Source organism: Panthera leo, chromosome C2 (genome assembly GCF_018350215.1).
Source record: "Panthera leo isolate Ple1 chromosome C2, P.leo_Ple1_pat1.1, whole genome shotgun sequence".
Taxonomy (NCBI): domain Eukaryota; kingdom Metazoa; phylum Chordata; class Mammalia; order Carnivora; family Felidae; genus Panthera; species Panthera leo.
In genome coordinates this window covers 82291887-82308123 of record NC_056687.1, presented here as the reverse complement: position 1 = coordinate 82308123, position 16237 = coordinate 82291887, and the positions used below count along the sequence as shown (strand labels likewise).

The window sequence follows — 16237 nt, the reverse complement described above, 5'->3', positions numbered from 1 at the left end:
TGTGTCTCTCTCTGTCTCGAGAATAAATAAACATTAAAAAAAATTAAAAAAGAACAACAACAAAGAAACCTTCAACAACCTTAGAGAACATAAGAATACTTGGTCTCTGGCATGTAGGAAAAAAGAAACAAAATGATGAGGCAGGGGGTACAGAAAAAGTAGTAGAGAGCAACAAAGAATTTTAACTAATTTTCCTTTTTTTTTTTTTTTTAAGGGCTCTGGTAGCATTTGGAATTGTGCTGATATCTGAATTGAGGATTGATTGATAGTAAGGTTGCAGTACAATCTCATTTGCATAGCAAATATGAGCACCTAGTATGTCACATGTACTGTACTAACTGGGAGTGTACCCTTGGCTGACAAGATATAAAGCCTGCCTTTGTGGAGGAGAGCTTCTAGACTTTTAGATAAGTAATTATAGCAAAGTGTAGTGTGTGCCATTGGTGAAGTGCAGGATGCCATATACACACCTAAGAGAGGAATCTAATGGAAGGTTAAGGAAGGTTTCTTGTATGAAATGATGTTCATGTTGAGTCTCAAAGGATGGATAGAAATTAGGTTAGGATTAGGGAAAAGTATTCTAGGTAGAAGGACAGAATATATAAAAAGGCCTGGAAACAAGACAGAACAATGTATACTAAGGAATTGGAAAAAAAAAAAAAAATCAGTATGACCACATCTTGAAGTGTAAGGAAGCCTGTAGTGAGAAACAAATCGAAAAGGTAGGAAGAGACTGAGTTTTTTAATCCATGGTGAGAAGTTTAGACCTCTACACTAGAGTAGTAGGTAGCCACCGAAACCTTTTAAGTAGAGGAATATCATGATTTGTAGTTTAGAAAAACTCCCCCTAACTGTTGTATGAAAATGGGTTGTAAAAAGACAACTTTGGAGGCAAGAAGATATGTTAGCAAATTTTTGTAGTAATCTAAGTATAGTATAGAGGTGGCTTGAATTAAGGCTGTGATACCAGGGATAATAAGATGTGAAGGGATTTGAACGATATTTTAGGAAGCAAATTGGCCTAAAACATAGGGCTTTTTGTGCCACTGGATGTGAAGGATAAGACAAATGGGAAGTGTCAAAGATTCCTAGATTTCTGACTTGGTTAATTGGATATATGGTGGTTTATTTATTCATTAGGGAATCAGAAGAGAAACTGGTTTCTCAGAAGATGAGGGGTAGGACGAGGTTGTGGTGAGCGATGGGGAAACATATAGATATTAATTCTCTTTTGGACTTAATGAATTTGAAATGCTTGAAAGGCATGTGGAGGTTTTCTTACATGCTTGTATCATGTGTTGGCTGCATGCCCAAGTACCAGAGCTGGAGAAATTGACAAGACCTAGGATCTGAAATCCTGGACTCACTACCTATTTTGCCACGATTGATTCATCATCCAACTTTCCTAATTCAGTTAATATGTCTTAATAAAAAACATTTTCAGGGGCTTGTAATTTATGTGACAGATTTTTAAATCCCATTTTACCACTTTTTTTTCACTTTGGAATATTTTTTAAAGTAAGGTTTTTAAATTTAGCTTCCTTGAGGTATAATTTATATAAAATATAGTATGGTTCATCCATTTCAAGAGAAGAGTTTTACAAATGCATACGGTCTTGTGACCACACTTACAACTAATACGGAACATTTCCATCACATCCTAAATGCCAGCCCTTGGCAGTTGCCAATTTGCTTTCTAATACTGAAATTCTGCCCTTGCCAGGATGTCATATAAATAGTATCATATGCTTTGTAGTTTTTTCGGGCTTCTTTCACTTAAAATAATGCTTTTGAGATTTATCAGTGCTGTTGCTTGTATTAATAGATTGGGCCTTTTTTTAATAAGTTTTTATTTAAATTCCAGTTAGTTAACATACGATATAATATTAGTTTCAGTTGTACAGTATCGTGATTTAACATTTCCATACAATATTCAGTGCTCATCACATGTGTACTCCTTAATCCCCATTACCTATTTAACCCATCCCCCCCACCTCCCCTCTGGTAACCATCAGTTTGTTCTCTATAGTTAAGAGTCTGTTTCTTGGTTTGCCTCTCTCTTTTGTTTTCCCCTTTGCTCATTTGTTTTGTTTCTTAAATTCCACATATGAGTGAAATCATATGGTATTTGTGTTTCTCTGACCGACTTAGTTCACTTACCATAGTACTAACTCCATCTGTGCCATTGCAAATGGCAAGATTTCATTCTTTTTTATGGCTGAGTAATATTCCATTGTGCGTGTGCGTGCATGCATGCCGTATCTTCTTTTTTTTCTAATTTTTTTAAAGTTTATTAATTTTTGAGAGATGGAGAGAGGAGAAGGTATAAGTGGAGAGGGGCAGAGAGAGAGGGAGACACAGAATCCAAAGCAGTCTTTAGGTTCTCAACTGTCAGCACAGAGCCCGATGCGAGGCCCGAACCCATAAACCTTGAGATCGTGACGTGAGCCAAAGCCAGACGCTTAACCAACTAGCTACCCAGGCACCCCCACCATATCTTCTTTATCCATTCATCAATCAGTGGACACTTGAGCTTTTTCCATAATTTGGCAATTATAGATAATGTGGTTATAAACATCAGAGTTCGTGTATCTCTTCAATTTATTTTTGTATTCCTTGGGTAAATACCCAGTAGTATGACTGATGAATCATGGGGTAGTTCTATTTTTAACTTTTTGAGGAGCCTCTATATTGTTTTCCACAGTGGCTACATCAGCTTTCATTCCTGCCAACAGTGCAAGAAGGTTCCTCTTTCTTCATATCATCACCAACGCCTGTTGTTTCTGTATTGTTGATTTTAGGCATTATGACAGGTGTGAAGTGAAATCTCATTGTAGTTTTGATTTGCATTTCCCTGATAATCAGTGATGTTGAGCATCTTTTCCATGTGTCTGTTGGCCATCTGTATGTCATCTTTTGGAAGAATGTTCAAGTCTTCTGTCCATTTTTTAATTGAATTATTCATTTTTAAGCTGTTGAGTCTTATAAGTTCTTTATATATTTTGGATAATAACCCTTTATCAAATATGTCATTTGTAAATATCTTCTCCCATTCCATAGGTTACCTTTTTAGTTTTGTTGATTGCTTCCTTTGCTGTTTTTATTTTAATATAGTTCTAGTAGTTTATTTTTGCTTTTGTTGCCCTTGCCTCAGGAGATATATCTTGAAATAAGTTGCTATGGCTTATGTCACTGCCTATGTTCTCCTCTAAGATTTTTAGGGTTTCAGTTCTCATATTTAGGTTCCTAATCCATTTTGAATTTATTTTTGTGTTTGATGTAAGAAAATAGTCCAGTTTCATTCTTTCACATGTAGCTGTTCATTTTTCCCAGCAGCATTTGTTGAAGACACTGTCTTTTTCCCATTGCATATTCTTGCCTGCTTTGTCAAAGGTTAATTGACCATATAATTGTGAGTTCATTTCTGGGTTTTCTATTCTGTTGTATTGATCTTTGTTTCTGTTTTTGTGCCAGTACCATACTGCTTTGATTATTACAGCTTTGTAATAAAACTTGAAATCCAGAATTGTGATGCTCCCAACTTTGCTTTTCTTTTGTCAAGATTGCTTTGGGGGTGCCTGGGTGACTTAGTTGGTTAAGGGGCCGACTTCAGCTCAGTCATGATCTTGTGGCTCATGAGTTCGAGCCCCATGTTGAGCTCTGTGCTGACAGCTCAGAGCCTGGAGCCTACTTTAGATTCTGTGTCCCCTTCTGCTCTGTCACTCTGTCTCTCAAAAATAAATAAACATTAAAAAAAAAAAAAAAAGTGCTTTAACTATTTGGAATCTTTTGTGGTTCCATACAAATTTTAGATCATTTGTTGTAGCTTTGTGAAACATGCTGTTGGTATTTTGATAAGGATTACATTAAATCTATAGATTGCTTTGGGTAGTGTAGATATTTTACAGTATTTGTTCTTCTAGTGCATGACATGGAATGTCTTTCTTTCTTTTTGTTTTTTTTAAAGTTTTTTTATTTTGACAAAGAGAAAGCACGAGCAGGGGAGGGACAGAGGGTGAGGGAGAGAGAGAATCCTAAGCAGACTCAGCACTGTCAGCATGGAGCCCTATGCAGGGCCAGAACTCAGGAACTGTGAGATCATGACCTGATGTGAATTTGGACACTTAACAGACTCAGCCACCCAGGTGCCCTTGGAATGTCTTTACATTTCTTTGTGTCATCTTCCATTTTTTTCATCAGTGCTTTATAGTTTTTAGAGTACAGCTCTTTCACCTCTTTGCTTAGATTTATTCCTAGCTATCTTATTGTTTTTGGTGCAGTTGTAAGTGGGGTTGATTCCTTGATTTCTCTTTTTGCTGCTTCGTTATTGGTATATAGAAATGCACTAGATTTCTGTATGTTGATTTATATCCTGCAACTTTACTGAACTTGTTTATCAGTTCTAGCAGTTTTTTGGTTGAATCTTTAAGGTTTTCTATATATAGCATCATGTCATCTGCATATAGTGAAAGTTTTACTTCTTCGATGATTTCAATGCCTTTTATTTCTTTTTGTTTGATTGCTGTGGCTAGGATTTCCATTACTATGTTGAATAAAAGTGGTGAGAGTGGACATCCCTATCTTGTTCCTTACACTAGAGGAAAAGCTCTTAGTTTTTCCCCATTTAGGAGGATTTTAGCTATGGGTTTTTCATATATGGCCTGTGTTACGTTGAGGTGTGTTCCCTCTAAACCTACTTTGTTGAGGGTTTTTATCATGAAAAATGGTATACTTTGTCAAATGTTTTTTCTTCATCTATTGAAAGGATCATATGGTTCTTATCCTTTCTTTTGTTAATGTGATGTATCACGTTGATTGGGAATATTGAACTACCCTTGCAACCCAGGAATAAATCCCACTTCACTACGGTGAATGCTTTTTTTTTTTTTTTTAAATATATTGTTGGATTTGGTTTGTTAATATTTCATTGAGAATTTTTGCATCTGTGTTCCTGAGGAATATTGGCCTCTAGTTCTCTTTATTTTTTTTTTATTTTTTATTTTTTTAACGTTTATTTATTTTTGAGACAGAGAGAGACAGAGCGTGAGCAGGGGAGGGGCAGAGGGAGAGGGAGGCACGGAATCTGAAGCAGGCTCCATCCAGGCTCTGAGCTGTCAGCACAGAGCCCGACGCGGGGCTCGAACCCATGGACCGTGAGATCATGACCTGAGCCGAAGTCGGACGCTTAACCAACTGAGCCACCCAGGCGCCCCTCTCTTTATGTTTTTTAAGTTAATTTATTATTTTGAAAGAGAGAGAGAGAGCAAGCAGATAGGGGAGGGCCAGAGAGAGGGAGAGAGACTCTCATGCAGGCTCTGTACTGTCAGTGCGAAGCCCAATGTGGGGCTTGAACTCATAAACCACGAGATCATGACCTGAGCCACAGTCAGAGGACACCATCTAAGCCACCCAGGCACCCCGTCTTTTTTTTTTAAGTTTATTTATTCTAGTTATCTTTTTTAGTGGTGTATTTATCTGGTTTTGGTATAAGGGTAATGCTGGCCTCATAGAATAAATTTGGAAGTTTTTCTCTCTTTTCTGTTTTTTGTAATAGTTTGAGAAGAATAGATATTAACTCTTATTTAAGTGTTTGGTAGAACTAACTTACCTGTGAAGCCATCTGGTCCCGGACTTTTCTTGTTTGGGAGTTTTTTGATTACTGTTTCAATTTCTTTGCTAGTTATTCATCTGTTCAAGTTTACTGCTTCCCATTTCAGTTTTGGTAGTTTATATGTTTCTGGGAATTTATCCATTTCTTCTAGGTTGTCCAATTTGTTGGCATATAGTTTTTCATAATCTCTCATAATTGTTTGTATTTCTGTGGTGTTGGTTGTTATTTCTCTACTCTCATTGTGATTTATTTATTTGGGTCCTTTTTGAGAAGACTGCCTAGGAGTTTATCAATTTTTATTAATTTTTTCAAAGAACCAGCCCCTGGTTTCATTCAGCCCCTGTTCCATTTTTTAGTTTCTGTTTCATTTATTTCTGGTCTTATCTTTATTATTTCCTTCCTTTTACTGTTTTTGGATTTTGTTTGTTCTTTTCCTAGCTCCTTTAGTTGTAAGGCTAGGTTGTTTATTTGAGATATTTCTTGCTTCCTGAGGTAGGCCTGAATTGCTGTAAAGTTTTGGACTCCTTTTGCTGTATCCCAAAGGTTTTGGACCATTGTGTTTTCATTTTCATTTGTGTCCGTGTATTTTTTTCATTTCTTCTTTGATTTCCTAGTTGAACATTCATTGTTTAGTAGCATGTTGTTTAACCCTCCTGTATTTGTGGTCTTTCCAAATGTTTTCTTATGGTTGACTTCTAGTTTTATAGTGTTGTGGTCAGAAAAGGTGCATGGTATGATTTTAATCTTTTTGCATTTGTTGAGGCCTGTTGTGTGACCTAATATGTGACCTATTCTAGAGAATGTTCCATGTGCACTTGAAAACAATGTGCATTCTGCTGTTTTAAGTTGGAATGTTCTGAATATATATTTAAGTCTGTCTAATCCAGTATATCATTTAAACCCATTCTTTCCTTGTTGCTTTTCTGTTTAGATGATCTGTGCATTGATCTAAGTGGGTGGTAAAGTCCCCTACTGTAATTGTATTATTATCAAGTAGTTCCTTTTTGTTTGTTACTAATTGTTTGATATATTTGGGTGCTACTTGTTTGCTGCATAAATATTTACAATTGTTATGTCGTCTTCTTGCTGGATTGTTCCCTTTATTATTGTATATAATGCCCTTCTTTGTCTCTTGTTACAGTCTTTGTTTTAAAGTCCAGTTTGTCCAGTGTTAAGTATTGCTACTCTTTCTTTTGGCATCCATTTGCATGATAAATATTTCTCCCATCTCCTCACTTTCAGTCTGAAGGTGTCTTTTTATCTAAAACGAGTCTCTTGTAGGCAACATGTAGATGGGTCTTGTTTCCTTATCCATTCTGACACCCTATGTCTTTTGACTGAAGTATTTAGCCCCTTACATTCAAAGTTACTCCTGATAGATATGTATTTATTTCCATCTTATCACTTACTTTGTGGTTGTTTTTGGAGATTTTCTCTGATCCTGTCTTGTCTTTCTCTTGAGTTTTGCTGATTTTCTTTAGTGATATGTTTGGATTTCTCTTTGTTTGTTGCATGTTTATTAGTGGGTTTTGATATATGGTTACTATTAGGTTTGTATATAACCTCTTCTGCAAATAATAGTTCTTATTAAGTTGATGGTTGTTCAACTTTGTATCCATTCTCTTCCCTTTTGTGCACATTTTGGGTATATGTTATTATATTTTATATCCTTTTTCTTGTGTGAGTTGTTTGGCTGAATATTACAGAAATACTCGTTTTTACTGCTTTGTGTTTTGTGCTTTTATACTGTCACTTTTGTCCTCTCCTTTCCGCTCAAAGAGTCCTCTTTACTATTTCTTGCAGGGCTGGTGTAGTGGTCACGAACTCCTTTAGTTTTTGTTTGTCTGTGAAGCTTTTATCTCTCCTTCTATTCCAAATGGTAGCCTTGCTGGATAGAGTATTTTTGGCTGCAGATTTTTCCCATTCAGCACTTTGCATATATCAAACCACTGCCTTCTGGCTTGCCAAGTTTTGTTGAAAAATCTCCAGATAGCCTTATGGATTTTCCCTTGTAAGGTAATGACTTCTTTTGTTGCTTTTAAGATTCTTTTCTTCATTGCTATATTTTAAAAGTTTAATTACAATATGTCTTGGTGTTGGCCTGATTTTGTTGATTTTGATGGGTGTTGTGTGTGCCTCCTGGGTCTAGATGTCTGTTTCCTTCCCTGGATTAGCAAAGTTTTCAGCTATTATTTCTTTAAATAAATTTTCTGACCTCTTTTCTCTCTCTTCCTCTAGGGCTCCTGTAACATGAATGTTGTTATATTTGATAGAGTCCCTGAGTTCCCTATGTCTGGTCTTAACATAATTCTTTCTCTCTTGTTCAGCTTCATTACTTTCTTTTACTTTTTCTCTGGGTCATTAATTGATTCTTCTGCTTTTCTAGCCTGCTTTTCATTGCATCAAGAATGTTTCTAATCTTGTTTGTTGCCCTCTTTGTCTCTGATTGATTCTTCTTTAACTCTTATCTTTGTGGTAAGGGTCTCACTGATGTCTTCTTTTCTCAAACCCAGTGAGTATCCTTGTGATTGTTGCTTTAAATTCTCTGTAAGGTATGTTACTTATGTCACTTTCACTTCAATCTCTGGCTGCGGCCTTATCGTATTCTTTTACTTAGGATAAATTTCTCTGTCTTTGCATTTTGTCTAAATCTCTGCCTTATGTGTGTTAGAAATGCTAGTTATGTGTCCTGCTCCTGAAAGTAATGGCCTTAAGGTCATGTAGTGCCCAGGACCTACCTAGTGCTTCAGGGAATGTCTCTAGTGTGTGCTTGTTTGCTCTGCTGTTGTTTTCTGGTTGCTCTGTCCTTCAGGCCAGTGGTCTCAGAAGCTCTCCTTGCCTGCCATAGACAATGTTTGGTCCTGGCCTGCATGTGGGGAGTTTTAACTAAGTGTGCTCTGATCTGCTTGTGGAGTGAGACCTGTCACCACCTCCACTGGAACTGAGGCCCTGCAAAAGTTTCTGGTCGGGAGATGTGGTATGGGCAGGGGGTTTGTGTTGGTTTTCTAAGGGGGGGCCCACTGTGCTGGAACTGATGCAGGCGTGACTGAGAAGGGCAGTTCCACCAGAGTACAGAGGGGGTGGGGCTTGTTGTAAGCAAGTTAGGCAGCCTGGTGTCAGAACTGCACTGCTTCCCACAGGTGACTCTGTGTTTCTGCTGAGGGGCAAGAGAAGAAAATAGCACTAGCTAGCTCCTTTGTTTCCCAAAGAGGTGTGGTGTGTCCATGACTGCTGCCTCTCTAGGAAGAGTTCTGAGAAGAGCAAATAATGTACATCCCCTCCCCCCCCCCACCCCCCCCCCCCCCACCGCCATGTGCTTCACCCACTCTTGAGATTGCTGCTTCCACACTGTCTGCCCCCAAGTTGCTTGCTTACCTTCTCTCCAGGAGCCCCTCAGTGCCCTCCAGCTCTATCACAGCTAAGCCTGTGACCTTTAAAATTCCAGGCTTTCCACCCCCATCAACCTTCAGTTTGTTTTCAGTCTTTAAGAGTCTGGGGAGGGTGGGTGATGTGTATTGAGGAGGGCACCTTTTGGGATGAGCACTGGGTGTTGTATGGAAACCAATTTGACAATAAATTTCATATTAGAAAAAATAAATAAAAATAAAATAAAAATAAAACTCCAGGCTTTAAGCCCTGCTGATTGCAAGAATTCGTGAAATTCAGCTCCTCTTGTTTTCCAAGCTAATGGCTTTGGAGAAACGTTCTCCTTGTGCTTTCCTCTGTGTGCTCCTTTCTCTCTCATTCTTCTCCAAGACTACGACTCCCTCCCCTCCCAAGGAGCTGCTATTTCTCTTCTAAACCATGTCTCCACACTTTCCACCATCTTCAGTGTGGCCTCTTTTCTCCCTTTAGTGGAGTTTGTTCAGTCAATCTTCAGGTCAATTTCTGAGGTATGTAGGATGATTTGATAGGTATCTAGTTGTATTTATGGGACTAGGTGAGTCTAGGATCCCTCTACTCTGCTGTCATATTCTCTTGAACCAGGTTGTTCCTTTTTAAGGCTGTGTAATTTTCCATTTTATGTGTGTACAGTTTGTTGATCTGTTCACCAGTAGATGGTTCTTGGTTCTTGTTTTGAACACCACTATTATGAACATTTACATATGGGTCTTTGTGTGGACATAAATTTCTTGAGTAAATACCAAAGACTAGAATTGCTGGGTCATTTGTTAAGTGTTTTATTTTACTTTGTAAGAAACTGACAGGCTGTTTTCTAAAGTGGTTCTACCATTTTACATTCCTGCTAGTAGTATAGGTATCAGTCTGTTCCTTCATCTCACCAACACTTGCTATAGTTTATTTTTTTAAATTGACCGTTCTAAAAGGTGTGTAGTGGTATCTCATTATGGTTTTAATTATATTTTCCTTTTACCTAATGTCAGTAAGCATCTTTTCATTAAAATATATTAGCAGAGAAGACATGTTTGTCATCTGTATATATTCTCTTTGGTGAAATATCTGTTCATATTTTTAAAAATTGTGTATTTTCTTGCTAGGTTTGAAAGTTCTTTACCAATTTGAAATACAAGTTCTTTGTCAGATTACATAAGCTTAGCAAATGTTTTCTCCCAGTCTAGTTTGTCTTTAAAGACTGATAGTTTTACTCTAAGATATCACTCAGAATTGACTTTTCTGGGTCATACCATGTATGCTATAGGCCTGTTCAATGTGTGAATTCAAGTCCTTTTATTTCAAGAAAGTCTTCTTGAATTACAGATTTAAATGCTTTTTCTACTTCATTATTTTGTTTCATCTTAAACTACAATTATTTGTATATTGTATTTTCTTTATCTTCTCTATTTGTCATCTTTTCTCTGATCTCTTTTACTTTTTTATTTAAATTTTATTAGTTCTCTTCATATATGCATTCGATTTCTCTTACTTTACTTGTGGTCATGTCTGTGCTTTTGGGTGGCTTGTAGGTCTTTGTGCTTCACAAACTGTCATTCTCCATTAGGACATGTTATTCCTCCAACAAGCATTGTATAATTGGAAGCATCTTCAATGGAGTGATAATGACAATGACATGCCATTTTAGTGGCAGCTGTAAACTACAACCAAAATATGTCATTATATATATCATAATATTCATACTAGAGTATATCACCACTTAATTATGTTTATACAAGTAAACTCTCAATATGTTTCAAAGCAGTGAATACATGCTGCCAAAAGGAAAATGGATAAGAAATTCTTTTCTTACTAGCTGTCACTGCTGTTGTTTTTAATATGTTAATTTCTCCATGATTTTTAGTTAAATAGCACTTGTAGCAGATAGTACCTTTTATTTGTACCTGCAGAGTGACATCTCATTTTGGCAGGCCGAGGTGGGGGTGGAGGTATGTGTTTGTATTAGTGTGTATCAGTGTGTTCATAAACCTGAAGATAGAACTGAGAGACTTTGCCTCACGCCAGTCAGAGTGGCCAAAATGAAGAAATCAGGAGACTATAGATGCTGGAGAGGATGTGGAGAAACAGGAACCCTCTTGCACTGTTGGTGGGAATGCAAATTGGTGCAGCCGCTCTGGAAAGCAGTGTGGAGGTTCCTCAGAAAATTAAAAATAGACCTACCCTATGACCCAGCAATAGCACTGCTAGGAATTTATCCAAGGGATACAGGAGTACTGATGCATAGGGGCACCTGTACCCCAATGTTTATAGCGGCACTCTCAACAATAGCCAAATTATGGAAAGAGCCTAAATGTCCATCAACTGATGAATGGATAAAGAAATTGTGGTTTATATACACAATGGAATACTACGTGGCAATGAGAAAAAATGAAATATGGCCTTTTGTAGCAACATGGATGGAACTGGAGAGTGTGATGCTAAGTGAAATAAGCCATACAGAGAAAGACAGATACCATATGGTTTCACTCTTATGTGGATCCTGAGAAACATAACAGAAACCCATGGGGGAGGGGAAGGAAAAAAAAAAAAAAAAGAGGTTAGAGTGGGAGAGAGCCAAAGCATAAGAGACTGTTAAAAACTGAGAACAAACTGAGGGTTGATGGGGGGTGGGAGGGAGGGCAGGGTGGGAGGGAGGGCAGGGTGGGTGATGGGTATTGAGGAGGGCACCTTTTGGGATGAGCACTGGGTGTTGTATGGAAACCAATTTGACAGTAAATTTCATATATTAAAAAATAAAAAAAATAAAAAAAAAAGAACTGAGAGACTTTGTAGTTCATCTTTCTGTCTTCAGGCAGGGTAAAATTTAACCCACTTAAACGTTAAAATATGTTCTGTTTGAGTTTACAGACTGAGAGTTCCTGCAGTCTCCTTGGTAACTCATCTCAACTTTTCTCAACTAACTGGCAGCAAAGCAGTCTCGTTGAAGAAAGAGCTTTAAAAAAAGAAAAGATTTTATTTTTCTATCATTAAGTAGACAGATGAGCATCATTTGTTTAAAGCACTTAGTGTGTGTCAAGAGAGGAGCAGGAAGGGCATACTCATCCAAAGTATTATTGCAGAAGTTGGGGAAATTTAGGGCCTACTTAAAGAACAGCAGTATTTTGGTTTGAATGTAACCATAATGTAGTCTTGAAAGTTCATGGCTTTAAAATTCCTTTTTTTAAATCTCTTGGGACACTATGTGGTCTATTTTATTGTTTCAGGAAAATAAGCACTAAATTACTGCTGTATTTCTAAGACCCACATGTGCTAAGTGAAAACCACAGGAAAGATCTTCAAGTCTTTCATCACTTTTATTATTCAACAAATACTTTTGTTTTAATTTTTTTGGTAGTGAAAATAATTTTAATTCCTTCATATATGCATTTTATAGGTACTAGGTATTTTCAGAATCCGATGCTGTCATTTACTTTGGTATATGTTTTGTTCTAAATATATCTGGCTCTACTTGTGCAAGGACATAAGAGTGCTGTACTTGGCGTGTTTTGAAAATGGGATACTTAGTCCTTATATGTAGGCTTGAGGATTTTAACATTGTGACAGTTTTACCATAATTTTAAAAAAAATCTGTCATTGAACATCATTTTTTTTAGTTTCAATGAAAATCATGAAAGTTATTTTTCATGAAAGTTAATAAACTGTACTTCAGTTATTATTTCTAAATAGCATAAATGGAATGATGGTTGAGCATGTAACATGTATTTTCTCAAGCCCTTGTTCATAAATTTGCCTCTTACCCTTAGTGTTTCTTCTTTTTCATTGCCTGTAAACTTTGCCCTCCTTTCTGAAGTCACTCTTTGGTTGTATGATAGTTACTATATTTTTATACTTGTTATCTGGTTTTAAAGTCCTAGAATACCATGCAGTATTAAATGCTATAGCTCTCTGGCTAACTTACTAAAAACAACTTACTATTTAAAGGTATAGAAGGAAAAACCTGATGAGGAATGGTTATCTTATTTGGGATTTTACCTGCCTATTAGTAAGAAATTAATATCTTGTTTCCTTCAAATTTTACAAATAATAATTATTTTTAAAAATTTCTTCCTGTTAGACTTTTGAAGATTTTAAAAATGACAAGCAAGCTGTAGAATATCAACAACGAATTGTGGACATTTTGTTGAAAGTGAGTACTCAGAGAATAGATGTCTTTGTATTGATGTTTAAGAAAGTTGAATTGTTTTATAGCAAAAATAATCTTATTTAATAATCTTATTTAATAAAGCAGTATGTGCAAAGAAATTTTGTTGTGATGTCTTTGTCTTCCAAACCTGAGTGAAAAACTAATCATTAATTCAAAAAAAATTGTTACTGTATCTCAGCTGTAGACTTGCTACTAGGATACAGGGTACTGCCCTTGAGAGATGCATTTTGTGGTAATTACTATTTTAATATGATTTTGTGAAATAATGGTGACTGACTTCAGAATGCTTTAAGAAAACAATTAATGTGAAGAATCTTCTTCTGTCTCAGACCAGCATCGCTGTGTTGCTGTAGTTTGACCGTGGCACTGAGATGGTGGTAACACTTCAGAATGATTAGAGGCACAGAGAAGATCATCTCAGTTTAAATCTAACTAAATTCAGTCCAAAGCTATTTTGAGATCCATGCTGTTGCTAATGAATGAATGCAGAGACAGATGCTTTTCCTTTCCATCTGCACAGTTTGAACCAGGCCAGTTTCTTGTAGTTGAAAGCTTAGAATTTTCATCCTGTTCATTTGGCTGTAGAATGGAGATTTCTTCCTCTTAGGGAGTTTTCAATTATTTTGGACAAGATACCAAAATAAAATGTTCTCTAATTGTGTATGACATTAATGCATTACATTTATAATAGTTCTTTATAATTTTCAAAGCACATTTATATACATTATCTTAATTGAGCTATTAACCTTGTAAGATAGGCAGTGATGAATATGAGAATAAGCTTGCTAAGCCCCCAAAGAATGCCAGTTTGATCCAGGTAGGTGGTATGGAGAGTTTTTACCTGGAGTTCCTAAATGGTCTCTCAATACCTAATCTTGTCTTCCTTTAATTTGTGATCTTGCCTTTCCTTTATTCTTCTCTGACTCCCTGTTGGATCAGTTGGAATTGAGTTCGGCTGTGAGAGAAAATACAAAATAACGATAGTTTAATTGTGATGGGAATTTATTTTTCTCCGTGGGAGTCTGCAGGTAGGCAACCTGATCTGGTAGAGTGGCTTCACAAACTCATTAGGGATGCAGATGCCTTCTGCTTTCACTGTTACTATTCTTAGTACATGGTTTCTGTCTTTTGGTCCAAAATATCTGCCTGGGTTCCAGCCATCACCTCTACATTCTAACCAGCCTGAATGCAGAAAGAGATGAAGAAAGGAGTTCCCTCTCTTTAAGAAAACTTTTTAGAAGTTGTGTACTACAATTCTGCTTATAACATGTTGATCAGAACTTAGATATATTGCTTCTCAGCTGCTAAGAGAGACTGAGAAATGTACTCTGTATTGTGGGTTACCATGTGTTTAGCCTAAAATGAGGAGTTCTGTTTCTAAGTTAGGAAGGAAGAACAGATGTTGGAGCACAAGTACTAGTTTCTGCCATACTCATCTAAAGCTGTTTAACATGACATCCAAGATCCTTCTATATTTTCTGGTCCTTGACTACTTCTCTGTAACTTTTCTCTCCTATCTCCACCACACCGCCTGCAACACACTCTCTATATTACAGACTTCTCAACTATATTAAGTTATTGCAATTCATGAGCTTTCTGTGTCATCTTTATGTCTTAAGTTCTTTGTGTAGTTTTCTTTTATCCCATCATGCCTTTCCTTCCCTTTCTCTGCCTGGCAGATTCCTAACCATTGTCCAAGGCATAACTCAAATATCATCCATGAGAAACTCTTTTAGAATCTAGAATCCTCTTCCGTATTTCCAGTTGGATTAGTTGCCCCTTCTCTGTGTTCATACAACACTTTATACTATACGCGGCACACTGTATGGTAATTGTTTACATCTATGTTTTCCTGCCTGGGACTGAGTTTCCTATAGATAGAGACTGTGAAGATTTTTTTTTTTATGTGTATCCTTGTTTTAACGTGTCCAGCGCAATGGAAGCTAGTAGATGTTCAAGGCATGTTTGCAAGTTTATTGAATTGGAAGTTGAACTTAAAACTATACTAAGTTAGAGGAATGATCCAAATGAAGAGCCTGAAGCTCCATAAAGTACTTAAACTATTAGAGTTGGTGAATTGCTATCCTTGTATATTGTTTTGGTAGTATTTATCTTGCGTCAATGAAGAATGAACTTTTGAGAGTTTTTTTCTCATTTTTGATGAAAGAGTTGCACTGACAACTGTAGTACTGATGGAGCCAGTGAAAATAGGAATGTAGGCAGTGACCAGGGAACACTGGATGAACATTGCATGTAAGGTGATATGATGTGTGCTGAATGACTACAGACGTAGAAGTAAAAAGCTGTTAATTTGTGACTTTGTATAAGATTACTCAGAATTTTTGTAAGCATGGCCCCTGGAATAGGTAAGAAAGGAAACACAGAGGGGCCAGAATTTCGAGGAAGATAACCAGTTAGACGCTTGCTGAGGTGGCAAGGGAATTGGCTGAGAGTTAGAACTCTTTTCTCAGGAGTTATTTCCAGGATCATATAATTAAGGAGTTCACACCCAGAAACCAGAAGAAAGGGCTAAATAAGCAGAGAGGAGCACTGGCTGGGCCCAAGAGTTGAGTCCCAGGAAAGCACCTGTACACTGAAAGGGAGTGATGATTGAGTATTTTAAAGCTGGAGAAAGCTCTTTGAATTATCTATTACCAATTAGAATTTAGATATACACATACACAGATTATAACTTGAAATATTCTCATACTCTGGTAATGCTGAATTATGCACTTGAACAAGCTGTGTTTGCTGGACTAAAGCAAGGAGAGTTAAAGAAAGGGATACACTGCTACCAAAGTAAAAGGAGGTAGGCCAAAAGCTGGGCCCCAAGGGAATGTTTTATAACAGGAGGAATCTTACATTTTATCTTTGAATGAGAGTGGGAGAGGGGACTTAGGACTTCCGATAGATGAGACAGTTTGTTGTTTAGCTAATTCAAAACAATGCCTGATCTTCCTTCCCTGTCTTCTGTATTCTCTTTCTTTGCTAATGCCATCATCGTCCTACCTGCCTGTCAGGCTCAAGGTCTGTCATTGTTTATTCCTTCTCTTTAAAGCCACACATTG

General features: G+C 36.9%; 1 protein-coding gene across 8 annotated transcripts in view; it reads left to right on the top strand.

Annotated features, from left to right (window-relative positions):
- The window catches only part of VPS8 (VPS8 subunit of CORVET complex), a 251146-nt gene that overhangs the window by 105840 nt on the left and 129069 nt on the right, over positions 1-16237 (top strand). For all 8 annotated transcript variants that reach the window (XM_042902959.1, XM_042902965.1, XM_042902958.1 and 5 more), the window contains one exon: positions 13080-13151. In XM_042902959.1, the coding sequence (XP_042758893.1) occupies positions 13080-13151 (72 nt within the window). The remainder of the gene's footprint in view (positions 1-13079; positions 13152-16237) is intronic.